The sequence below is a fragment of the Acipenser ruthenus genome, chromosome 53, assembly GCF_902713425.1.
Source record: "Acipenser ruthenus chromosome 53, fAciRut3.2 maternal haplotype, whole genome shotgun sequence".
Lineage (NCBI taxonomy): Eukaryota > Metazoa > Chordata > Actinopteri > Acipenseriformes > Acipenseridae > Acipenser > Acipenser ruthenus.
Window position 1 is genome coordinate 8,172,929 of NC_081241.1, and position 13,736 is coordinate 8,186,664.

The window sequence follows — 13,736 nt, forward strand, 5'->3', positions numbered from 1 at the left end:
TTTACCAGACCTCTCTGTGCTTTACAATGCTTCCCTATGCTTTACCAGACCTCTCTGTGCTTTACAATGCTTCCCTATGCTTTACCAGACCTCTCTGTGCTTTACAATGCTTCCCTATGCTTTACCAGACCTCTCTGTGCTTTACAATGCTTCCCTATGCTTTACCAGACCTCTTTCTCTCTCATTCCCCTCTTTCTTTCTCATTCTCATTTGAAAAACCATGTTAATGAGTATTAAGAAATAAGAAAAAGTCAGTCTATCACGTTAATTTTTTTAATTAAATCACATTACTAAAATCTGAAATATTAAACATTTTATGGAAATCAAAAAACAAAAACACCAACACAATAAAGCAAACTTAAGTTCACTTTTTTTAAAACTGTTACAGCACTGACTATTGGATGCCATTTCTTAAAATATATATAAAACATATCAATTCTTAAAAAATAAATTAAATACAGTTACTTCATATGAAATCCATTCGTTGTTAAAAACAAATAATTCACCTCGTTTCGCTCTGCAGGTGGCGCCGTTTTACCCCCTAACTTTCATCCAAAGTTGTGTCAGATTGAACATTCCCTTCACCCGAGGAGTGGAGAGGACAGACAGGGAGTTCAATACAAAGGGTTTCTTACAACACAAAACAGTCTAGTTCAGCTGGCAGATTGTTACAGGGGAATCCGAATAAATATAAAACCCAGGATAGAGCGGCTCAGTGAATGTGGTTTGGAATCTGTGCAGGAGGGTCATTGTGTCAGAGACGTCATAAAAGGACAGCGTGCCGGCATTAAAGTACACTCCTATTCTGGGGGAGTGGGGGGCAGTTATTGCAGTGTGATTGTTATTGTGCCGGGCAGTGTAACTGGAATCAGAGCAGCGCAAACTCCAGGACTTGTCATTGAATCCAAGGCGACAGGAACAATCCCCTCCTTTCCTGCTGATTCCTTTATATGTGACTCCTATAGAAGCCCCTCCCCCACTCCACTCAATCTCCCAGTACCAGCGAGTCCCAGACAAACCCTCTCTGCAAAGCACTTGGGCATAGCTATCAAATCTCTCTGAGTGATCAGGATATCTCTGGGTCTCTCTCCTCCGTGTCACCTTTCTGTTCCCTTCAGACAGATAGAGGTTTCTATATGCTGTGTTGGGGTCCAGTGTGAGCTGACAGGAATCTGATTGAAGAGAAGAGGACGGGTAGAGGAGAGACGGTTAGAAAAGTCAAATCACTGAGAAAATCAACAGTCATTGTCTGCTGCATCCTCAAATCACCCCCACCTCCCTGCTTCACCAGTCCCTGCACCCTCCTTTATGCTTCCTCCTCCCTCTTCTATGCTCCCTCATCCCTCCTCTCCTTCTCCATGCTCCCTCCTCCCTCCTCTATTCTCCCTCCTCCCTGATCTCTCCTCCCTGATCTATCCTCCCTGCTTCCTCCTCCCTCTATAGTCCCTGCTCTTTGCTCCCTCTTCCCTGTTCCCTCCACCTCTATGCTCCCTGCTCCCTCCTCCCTGCTGCCTCCTCCCTCCTCTATGCTTCCCCCTGTCCTGTTGCTCACTCCTCCCTGCTCTCTCCTATATGCTCCCTCCTCCCTGCTCCCTCCTCCATCTATGCTCAATCCTCCCTGCTCCCTCCTCCATCTATGCACAATCCTCCATGCTCCCTCCTCCCTACTCCCTCTTATATGCTCCCTCCTCCCTGTTCCCTTCTTTATGATCCCTCCTCTCTCCTGCATGGACCCTGCTGCATCCTCTTTTCCCTGCTCCATTCTCTATGCCCCATCCTTCCTACTTCCTCCTTTGTGCTCCCTCCTCCCTGCTCCATCCTCTCTCCTCCCTCCTCTATGTTCTCTCCTCCCTCCTTTATGCTTCCTCCTCCATGCTCCCTCCTGTATGCTCCCTACTCCATCCTCTCTCCACCCTGCTCCCTCCTGTATGCTCCCTACTCCTTGGTCCCTCCTCCCTCCTGTATGCTCCCTACTCCCTCCTCCCTCCTATATGCTCCCTAATTCCTGGTCCCTCCTCCCTCCTGTATGTTCCCGGTTCCCTCCTCCCTCCTGTATGCTCCCTACTCCATTTTCCCTTTATGCTCCCTCCTCCCTCCTTTATGCTCCCTCCTCCATGCTCCCTCCTGTATGCTCCTACTCCTTGGTCCCTCCACAACTGGTTTCACATGCATTGTACATGTATTAAAAGATGGGATGATTATCTATTCAGGGATACCAAGATATTTAGGGAGAGAAAGGTCTGAGTGGAAAAACAGGCAAAAAGTGCCCCTCCCCCAGTCATTCTGCATGTATTCATCTGTGCAAAAGTTTTAGGCAGGTGTGAAAAAATGCTGTAAAGTAAGAATGCTTTCAAAAATAGACATGTTAATAGTTTATATTTATCAATTAACAACATGCAAAGTGTTTGAACAGAAGAAAAATCTACATCAAATCAATATTTGGTGTGACCACCCTTTGCCTTCAAAACAGCATCAATTCTTCTAGGTACACTTATATATAGGGTTAGGGTTAGGGTTATATATATATATATATATATATATATAGTAAGACAGCAGGGAGGGGGTTAAAGCCTCCCTGAAGAAAAACATGTGCGGAATGCACATTTGTTTAATTTAATTGTGTTTGGTTTGATTGTTTAATTGTAGTGCTTTATATTTTAATTAAATTTGTTAATTGTTTATTGTTTAATTATCACCTGCACCTGGGGACTATTGTAAATTAATTGTTTGTTTGTTTGTTTGTTTGTTTGTTTGTTTGGTGGGGAAATGGCTTCGCCGTCCCACTTATAGTCAGGGTGTTCCGGAGAGTTTAGTTTGTGCTTGTAAAGAGTACGGGGATCACGTCTGATTAACGTTAGTTTTTTTTTTCCTGTGTTTTTCTCCTCCCCTTTACAAATTCAATTTATGATTATTGAGTCATTAGTTTCTCAACGACAATGCAAAAATGTGTCATTTCTGTGCTCTGTTTTGTTTCACATCGTGGTTTTTCAAAATATAACTTTGCTATGTCTTACATGACACAGTTTTTCTGTTTATATCCCATGTAAAAAAATAAGCTTCTTCTGAATAGCTGAGTTATCTAGTTTACATGACATAAATATAAACACTGATAAACTTTGATTAGTGTTCCTCCAGTTCACATCAGTCTAGAGACAAACACATCTGAATCACGTTTAAAATGGAAAAATAAGGATCGCGCCTAATTTAACGCCTGTCACAATTCACACAATTCACCTGCTCCCTCATCTCTCCTGCATGCTCCCTTCTGCATCCTCCCTCCTCCTTTTTCCCTGCTGTCTCCTCCCTGCTCCCTCCTCCCTGTGCCCTCCTCCCTCTATGCTCCCTCTTCCCTGCTTCCTCATCCATGTGCCCTTACTGCTCCCTCCTCCCTTCTCCCTCTATGCTCCCGCCTCAATATTCTTTGCTCCCTCCTCCCTGCTCCCTCCACAGTGCTCCCTCCTCCTTCCTCCATTTTCCCTGCTCCCTGATATCTTCTCCATGTTCTCTCCTCCCTGCTCCCTCCTCCCTCCATGTATTCATCTGAACCAATACTTGATGGAGAGGAGTGTAGATTAATGGCTTCACAATTACTAATAAATAATAATAATAATTGCTGCCCTCAAGCTCCAGCCCTCCCTGTTCTGTAGTGTTGGCTCTTCTCACAATGGAGTGACACATCTTTCAATCAAATGTTTCAGTGCAAACAGACTTACATTTTAAAAACTCAGCTCTGTTCCTTGGCTCTGGAGCCTGCAGACTGTAAACTGCAACTTCATTCACTGGCCAGAAAAAAGAGAGAGAAATAGAATTGAAACATGTGGATTAATACACAACACACACAAGACTCCAAACAGCAATCTGAAAAGAAACAAGGCTTATTCACGGCATTTCAGGGTGTAAAAATCCCTCCTCTCTGCTCATTCTTCCCTGCTGCCTCCCTCCTGCAATATTCATATAGCCAACAATCTGCAAGAGGTCTTTATTAATGTCTTGCAGGTCCTGTCCCTCCTCAAGCCATGGTCTATTTGAGAAATCTCTACCAAATGAATCTATTTCACACCAACCTGTTGTGGTTATTTTGACTAATTCCCCCTTGCAGAAGTCATCAATATGGTCTTTAAGTTCAGATACAGCTTTCCTTACAGCCCCAAAACAGATGTCTGTATTGACAGTAACGCTGGGTAAGTCTCCAGCTTCAGGAGGGGCACAGAGAGACTGGAAATTCTACAACAGGAAAGTGGAGAAAATGAGTTTTCAGTGAAACAGAATGGGGTCCAAAACATTCCTGGGGAAAAGCAAGGATTCATTCAATTGGAGACGTCTGTCTGAAACCGTCCCAGCTATGGACTTGAGATTTTCTAACAAGCAGTGATGTTACCTGTAGAAAATGGATGTGATCCTCTGTCTCTGAAAGCTGTTTCAGCTCAGCGTTTCTCCTCCTTAGCTCAGCAATCTCCTGCTCCAGTTTCTTCATGCGTCCTTCAGCCTGATTCACTGCAGCCTTCTCGTTAGCTCCAATCAGCTCAATAACCTCAGTGTGGATCTTCTCAATGGATCGGATCAGCTCAGTAAAGATCTTCTCACTTTCCTTTATTTGTATGCATGCAGATCTCTGAGTGAAAGAACACAGTAGAGGAGACATGGTTAGAATTGATATCAAAAACACATCAGGCATAGACAGTAAACTTCTGTAGATGTGTTCCAGTCCATCTGTTAATAATAATAATAATAATAATAATAATAATAATAATAATAATAATAATAATAATAATAATAACCCCCTCTTGTCAATACCCACTTTCAGTGACTCCACAGTCTGTTTCAGCTCCTCAATTTCTTTGAGTCTCTCCTGGATTCTCTGTTGTATTTCTGACTGTGTCTCTCCCAGCTGCTTCTGTGTAGAAACACAGTGACACAGTGACATTTCTGATGGGGCACTGAGTGATATCCTGTCACACTCAATACAGACTATTTCAGAGCAGGCTGTGTTTTCACACCTCTCTCCCCTTAATATGGAGTTAGATTAAAGATACACACATTATGCACACAGATACCCTAAGGGTTGAATGCACCAGCGTGGATTAACCACTAACCCAGATTAAATCAAGGATTATATTTGAATCATGTTGCACAAAACTTTAAACCAGGATTTATATGTAATCCTTGTTTAAAAGTAATCCAAGGTTAAACATTTAAAAGATTAAAATATAATGACATTGCATTTTAATCCATGTTTAAATGTGATAGGTGAATTAAATTTAAACCTTCCTTGGAGGTGGTTTAAACTTGGACAAAGGCAGCAGTTTCAGACAACATGTGTGTATAGTAGTAAGATACAGCACCATCTAGTGCACAGCTGCCAGCAATACAAAAGGACACTTGATCCACAGTAGCTGTCCACTAGATGGTACTGTTTCATACTAGTAACAGTGAATGATGGCTGATATAGCATGTGTTACATGTTTGTTTTGTCAAGCACCTAGGAAACTGAAGCAGCTTTCTCTTTAATAGATATTTAGGGCTTCTGAGAATGAGCCCGTGACCAGAAGGACTTCACTGTGGAAGAGAGCAAAGGAAAGAGGGGACTAGTAGGGTGAGCGAAAAATTGTAGATTTTAACAAAAAAATCCCAAATAGGTTATTAAATTTCGTTTTAAACTAACTTAAACATATCTGTTTTAATCATGTAAAAATGTGTTTTAACGCACCAAATTACGCTATTTTTTCTGCCTGATTTATATTGTATATCATCTTAATATTGTATATCGAATATCATATTAATCTTGTATATTGTACCTCATATTAATCTTGTATATTGTACCTCATATTAATCTTGTATATTGTATATCATATTAATCTTGTATATTATTAATATTATTAATTTATATCTTAGCAGACGCCCTTATGCAGGGTGAATTACAATTGTTACAAAATATCACTTTATTTTTTACATACAATTCCCCATTTATACAGTTGGGTTTTTTACTGGAGCAATCTAGGTAAAGTACCTTGCTCAAGGGTACAGCAGCAGTGTCCCCCCCACCTGGGACTGAACCCACGACCCTCCGGTCAAGAGTACAGAGCCCTAAACACTAATCCATATCATATTAATCTTGTATATTGTATATCATATTAATCTTGGTCTTTTCTGCTTTTTTTAAATTAGGTGCTTGACTTTTCTGGGAATGTCATTTTAATTAGTTAACTAATTAAACTATAATATCTTAAACAATGAAACTGATCTATGATTTTATTAAGTTGCAAGATACTTATAAAAACACTAGGAATATAAATCATGCTAATTTTACACTACAAATTCCAATGCACCACAAAACAGCTGAACAAATCCTTCTTACCCTGTGAGGCAGGGCTGAGGTCCTGCACGTGTAAACAGTGTGTTTTTGTTTGATTGTAAATAATGTTTTTGCTAATCAAGTGTGTGCTAGATATGGCAGGGTATACTCAAATCCAGGATTTTAATCCCAAAAAAGTCTAGAGAGGAAGTGTCAGGGAGACTGTTCCTGGAGCAGGACCTCCTTTCTTGTTTGGTCAACTTTTATTTTCTAGTTGTTTTCAAGCAGTGTTTTGTTTTGAATGTTTTGTGTTTTTATATTATAGAAAACCTCCTGTGTCTCTCCTGTCAATCAGCGATAGCCACACCCGTAACAACACCCCTGTTACACCCTGAAATACATTGTAGCACATCATAGTTTAGATATAGCAATTAAAAAACTAGGGCTCTTTTAAATAGCTCTTAATATACAATTAAAATCTGATCTGATGTGAAACTGTATAACCTAGTAAACAGACTATCCCAGTTATATATCCCTGGGAATTCTTATCTTCTAGGATAGCTACAAGGAAATGGTTCAAACCCTTACCTGTTTGCCAGTCCTTTCTTTCTTAGCTGTCTCATGGCTCTTGTGTTCAACTTGTGTACACAACAAACAAATACACGTCTGATCGGTTCTACAGAAGACCTCTAAAACCTTCTGGTGTTCAGCACAAAGCTTCTGTTCCAGATCTCCAATTGCATTGATCAGCTTGTGCCTCTTTAATGGAGTAACCTCACTGTGTTGCTTGACGTGTGTTTCACAGTAAGAGGCCAGGCACGTCAAACAGGATTTCACAGCTTTGAACTTTCTCCCAGTGCAGAAATCACACGGCACATCTCCAGGTCCAGCATAACTTTGAGCAGGAGTAGGATTGAGTCTTGTCATCTTTAATTCCTCCACAACTTCAGCCAGCATGGTGTTTCTGCGCAGAACAGGCCTCGGGGTAAAGGTCTCTCTGCACTGGGGGCAGCTGTAGACACCTGTATGATCAGTCTGATCCCAGTAGTTCTTAATACACCCCATACAGTAACTGTGTCCACATGGAATGGCGACTGGGTCCTTCAATAGATCCAGACATACTGGACAGCTGAACCGATCCTCTGACCATACTTTTGAAGCCATCTTGCTGCAGTGAGACAGAGAGACTGACTATTTCACAAGAAATGAAACTGTGCTGATTTCCTGGAATTGTGTAAAGCTCTAAGAGGCGGGGTTTTGGACTGAGGCCAGGTTTAGACAAGCAGGCTGAGCAGAGACTGCTGAATCAGTGTGAGAGGGGCGGAGAGGAGAGAGTTGTGAGTGGGACTGGAGTTTGAGAATGGCATTGTCACAGTAACCCTTCTATAGCTACAGTATGTATTTGACTGCACTACACCTTCACTTCTGTGTGGGTCTGAATCCTCAGAAGTTCACAAGGGAAGTGAGTTTGGTGGAGTTCGATCTTGGTGGGCATTAATCTACATCTCAAAGTCCATTAGTCCTCAACCACAAACTTGTCTCTGAGCACCAACTGCTTTCTTCCCTCCAGTTCAGGGCAAGCTTGAGGCACAGAGTCTGAACTGCTCTCCCCCCTAAGGGAACGTCAAGGGTGGTCCCTCCAGTCCAGGGGAGGCTGTTTATTATGAGAACTAGACATGTTCTAGTGTTATCAGGCAGGGTGTGTACGTTACTGACATACTCATTTATTACAGTGCTGGTTTCATGAGTTAAAACCATTTTATACAGAACAGACACTCAAACAAAGCTTACAATCAAGGGACCTACTTTTTCAAATCTGTGCACTATTTGTTTTATTCATTTCAGACAATGTCTTCCCTCTCATCTGCAGAACATCGTTCTCTCAAGTCCCTTCTTGTTTTGCTGGTGCTTGTTTTGTTTTCCACGCTTCTTTATTTTCACTCTCTTTGACTCAGGTGAAGCCCATTGATCCTGCAGCCCCCACACTGGTTTCCTCTCCCCGTTCACTTCCTTCCTTCCTGTGTTACAGGTAATAGGACCCCACCTCCTGACCCCCTTCATCAAACATTTCAAAGAGATTTCATTTCAATCAGCCATGCTGCTGTGTTTTCATGAACAGATACAATTGTTCATTTTGAAAACTCTCCTGATAAATAGATATTAATGAACACTCATGGGGACCACACTGAGGTTAAAGGTTTAAACGTCATCATGTTCTTTACATTTCTTACCTGATGAGGATTTTCTGTTGCTGTTTCTGATTAGAATTTATTCACGGTGCTTACTAACTATTTAAGCAAAACATTGCTTCTGTTTGACTGCTGTGTTAGAGTGTCTAGTCTGTACAGGAATATGAGAAGGATGGAACTCCAGCCATTGGAATAGTTGCGTCAATACCCTCGATTCACCATGAAGTGTGATCCTGGGCTGGAATCACAATATGTGCATTCAATTTCCCAGCAATGACAGACACAACAGAACAGCACAAACCTGTCAGCACTTATTGATGCTAGACCCCTGCGATATGAGAACCAGGCAGAGCCGCAGTGACTGCTTCAGTTGTTATCCAGATCCCTGGCATGGATTCTGGGACATATAAAAGCTGCATCTCCCTGTTGCCAGTCAGTTTCAGTTCCAATGGTAGAACAGCACATCAGATCCTATTGCAGTAACTTTGAGAGAGGGCTGACAGTAGGAAGTGCTCGCTTCACTGCCGTATCCAAGACTGCACACAATCCTGATGTTTCATTCACAAGGAACAACAGTCTCCACGGTGATAGGACTCTCTCTATGTGTGGCTCATTCTGGAGAACAGACTTCCACCCCAATGCAATAACATACAAGTTCCCTGGCAAATTACATTTAATAGAGAAAAGTGTAAAGTACTGCACACAGGCAATAAAAATGTGCATTATCAATATCATATGTGAGATACTGAAATTGAAGAAGGAATCTATGAAAAAGACCTAGGAGTTTATGTTGACTCAGAAATGTCTTCATCTAGACAATGTGGGGAAGCTATAAAAAAGGCCAACAAGATGCTCAGATATATTCTGATAAGTGTTGAATTTAAATCAAGGGAAGTAATGTTAAAACTTTACAATTCATTAGTAAGACCTCACCTCCAATATTGTGTTCAGTTCTGGTCACCTTGTTACAAAAAGGATATTGTTGCTCTAGAAAGAGTGCAAAGAAGAGCAACCAGAATTATCCCAGGTTTAAAAGGCATGTCGTATACAGACAGGTTAAAAGATTTGAATCTATTCAGTCTTGAACAAAGAATGCGCAGTGATCGGATTCAAGCATTCAAAATCCTAAAAGGTATAGACAATGTCGACCTAGGGGACTTCTTTCACTTTTTTGACCTGAAAAAAGAAATAAGGACCAGGGGTCACAAAAGGGGCATTCAGAACAGAAAAAATGAGGCACTTTTTTACACAGAGAATTGTGAGGGTCTGGAACCAACTCCCCAGTAATGATGTTGAAGCTGACACCCTGGGATCCTTAAAGAAGCTGCTTGATGAGATTCTGGGATCAATAAGCTACTAACAACCAAACGAGCAAGATGGGCTGAATGGCCTTCTCTCGTTTGTAAACTTTCTTATGTTCTTATATTCTTGTGAAGGAATTAGTGGCTGATGGGAATCACCGAGGGATGATCATGCATCCCTCCAGAACAATTTAAATACCTTGCAGACTCTCAATCTGCCAGGACCAATCACTGTCATCTGGCTGGCCTGGGGGCCCTACACCCTACTGACAGTGGTATGGCAGGTGATTCAGCCCCAAGGTGTCTGTTTTGACACTGATGTGCTCGTCTGTCTGTTTATATGTTGTTTCTTGAAGGGTTTTTAGGCTTCTCTGTAACAGTTCGTTCTTCACTCTTCAATAATAGCAATGCATTGGAGCAGCTGTCCAGCAGATATTTCACATGATTCCCTTTGATTGGAATTGAAGCAGCTCACTGTCACTCTGTCACTGTGTAATACTGCATTATACTGGAGAGGAATCCTGGGTTTGTCTGCAGCATTGCTCTCTGATGAAAGCCTAGCTGACAGACGTCAGAGCGTTTTAAAATGCAGAAGAAACCAGTTTGCAGTTCTGAGTGTGGCTCTTAATTATTAACAATGCTTCTGATTATTTTACAGTCGCTCCTGAGTTAAGCAACATCACTTGTGTTGAGTGAAATTCTGTAAAATGTCACTTTTGAATTCAATACGACGATGTACTTTCTTCGATTGTATTTATTTCTGTTCATTTTGACAGTAAAATAAATCTAATATATGTGAAGGTTTAGTGTAAAAAGTAGAATTCAAATCCAACACATCTTACCACGCAACCCCCTCCTGTCACATATCACGTGTTATATATTATATTTGAAATGGTTAGGTCCCTATTATCACAGCGTTTATGACTGGTAACATTAGAGCTATCAGGGTCGTTACTGATCTGAAGAGCAATGCAGGGGGATTCCTCAGTGCTGTAAAATGCTCTAAGAAACACCTTGATCAAAGGGAAGCCGATATCCAACAATCCTTGTTTGAGAAGTTTAAACTGCAGTTCTTCGTTTCTGACAGCAGGGGGCGACAATGTCTCAGTGTTGGAGGTATCCTATTCGGATTTATCTGTTTGCTAAATGTTGATGCCAAGTGTGAAATAAGGATTTATGTTCCATGTATTTTTTCACAGAATTATTTGTTAGATTCCCAGATTTAACGTGTCAGCTTTAAATGTTGACTTGCCAAGTGTAAAAAAAATTAAATTAAACACTGAAGCATTTTTTTTCGGATTTAATTGTCATTTTAATACGTGTTTTCAACAATTTTAAATAATATCTGAAAGTACACATTTCAAAATGTTTAAATATGTCTTGTTAAAATGTATGTATTAAGCTAAAACTGATTTTTTAAAAAGTTAAATCTGTAAAAAAACAACACTTAGTTAATACTTGTGTATTTTTTTTACACTTGGTGGTTCAGCTTTTCTTTATTCTGAAATTGTGGAATTTAGTGCCATCTAGCGGCCACGGTTGGTATTTTTCCCAAAAAGAAAAGTAGAAAGAACAGTCTAAGCTTTTTTCAGCACATGCAAAGGAGGAACTCATTTGACCAATCGATATGTATTTTTCATGAGCCGCCTGCATAGACTGTATATGAGACCGCATTTTAGAAGCAGGTATAACTTTAGGCATACATGTCGTCGACCAGAACAGTGAAGCGACTCCATCAGACCCCAGAACCAAACCACCACATTACAGTCTTGTATAATTAATTATTAACAAATACGTTTCTGTTGATATTTGAGTTGTTTAGTTTAATTCATATTTTTAGTAATCTATAGGCTGACTTCAGGGTCACCGTTTAACATAATAAAACATCAGAGTTTTTTTCTCAATTTGTAGGAAATGGATTGTTCAATATTGATGACAATTAAACGCAAACTTTAGTAAGGAATGGATTATTTATTACACAGGCTAATCATTAGCAATGTGAATACGTTAGTTAACATGGATTTGGCTTTAGAAATAGATGTATTTATTGTTTCATTTATTTTAGAATAAGAAAACAGTTTCATATTTGTCTTGTTTATTGACTGGATGAATAAGTCAGCTCTATATTAACCCAAGTCCTGCAGACTCTGCTGTGTAACATACCTTACTATCCCAGTTATATTATCAATATATGTTAAATGAGGGGGTGGGGGTAGTTATTGACCTTTACATTTAAAAACATAAGAACATAAGAAAGTTTCCAAACGAGAGGAGGCCCCATTCAGCCCATCTTGCTCGTTTGGTTGTTAGTAGCTTATTGATCCCAGAATCTCATCAAGCAGCTTCTTGAAGGAGCCCAGGGTGTTAGCTTCAACAACATTACTGGGGAGTTGGTTCCAGACCCTCACAATTCTCTGTGTAAAAAAGTGCCTCCTATTTTCGGTTCTGAATGCCCCTTTATCTAATCTCAATTTGTGACCCGTGGTCCTTGTTTATTTTTTCAGGTTGAAAAAGTCCCCTGGGTCGACATTGTCTATACCTTTTAGACTTTTGAATGCTTGAATCAGATCACTGCGTAGTCTTCTTTGTTCAAGACTAGAATAGATTCAATTATTTTAGCCTGTCTGCATACGACATGCCTTTTAAACCCGGGATAATTCTGTTTGCTCTTCTTTGCATGCTTTCTAGAGCAGCAATATCCTTTTTGTAGCGAGGTGGCCAGAACTGAACACAATATTCTAGGTGAGGTCTTACTAATGCATTGTAAAATTTTAACATTACTTCCCTTGATTTAAATTCAACACTTCTCACAATATATCAAAGCATCTTGTTGGCCTTTTTTATAGCTTCCCCACATTGTCTAGATGAAGACATTTCTGAGTCAACATAATCTCCTCTGTCTTTTTCATAGATCCCTTCTTCAATTTCAGTATCTCCCATATGATATTTATAATGCACATTTTTATTGCCTGCATGTAATACCTTACACTTTTCTCTACTAAATGTCATTTGCCATGCGTCTGCACAGTTCTGAATGCTGTCTAGATCATTTTGAATGACCTTTGCTGCTGCAACAGTGTTTGCCACTCCTCCTATTTTTGTGTCGTCTGCAAATTTAACAAGTTTGCTTACTATACCAGAATCTAAGTCATTAATGTTGATTCATCATGAATATTAATCATTCAGTTATTGCAATAATATAACAGACTATGAATACATTACTTAAGTTACTAATACATCCATTAAAATTCTTCAAAGTTAAGATACATATTATAAATAAACATGTTCATTTTAATGCACGCCTATTTGATGCTCTTTTAATATTCATTACGGTTGCTTGCTTAATATTCATGAGAAAGGAGGAGGCGGGCAGTCGTTTTACGTGACGTAATTTTGGCGCTTCTGAAAAGAGAAGCACATTTTGAATCCAGCGTCATATCAACTCAGTAAAGCCCAGGTTTTATTTTCAGCCACTAGATGGCAGTATAAACCCATTGTTTTGGGAAGGTCCCCACGGAAATCTACAGTCAAATTTCCTTAAATCTGCAGAGAGAACTTGTCAAATTCTGCGGCAAAGACTTAATGAAAAACAGCGTTAATGAGTATTAATAAATTTAATCTACAGAATTTAATAAATGAGAAAAAGTCAGTTAGTTATATTCAATTTTTTATTAAATCACATTCAATCAATCTGAAAAAAAACCTGAACATACATGTTTGCCATATTTTATGGAAATCATAGAAGAAAAAAAAAACACATACAATAAAGCAAACTTTTTAACTTTTTTTGCTAAATATTGAAATACTAAGTCTCTCTCTCTCTCTCTCTCTCTCTCTCTCTCTCTCTCTCTCTCTCTCTCTCTCTCTCTCTCTCTTTCTCTCTCTCTCTCTCTCTCTCTCTCTCTCATATACAGGGTCGCAGCCAGCCATGAAAAATGAGGCGCTTGCCCGTGC

General features: G+C 40.0%; 1 protein-coding gene across 1 annotated transcript; it reads right to left on the reverse strand.

Annotated features, from left to right (window-relative positions):
* Nucleotides 1-259: 259 nt before the first annotated feature.
* Nucleotides 260-7,660, reverse strand: LOC131723177 (tripartite motif-containing protein 16-like). The gene is made up of 6 exons (XM_059016675.1): nucleotides 6,881-7,660; nucleotides 4,799-4,894; nucleotides 4,379-4,612; nucleotides 4,065-4,224; nucleotides 3,714-3,779; nucleotides 260-1,172 (listed from the first exon to the last, which is right to left on the reverse strand). Exons 1-6 carry the CDS (start codon nucleotides 7,454-7,456, stop codon nucleotides 649-651), a joined length of 1,656 nt encoding a protein of 551 aa, XP_058872658.1. The 5' UTR covers nucleotides 7,457-7,660; the 3' UTR covers nucleotides 260-648.
* Nucleotides 7,661-13,736: the final 6,076 nt, after the last annotated feature.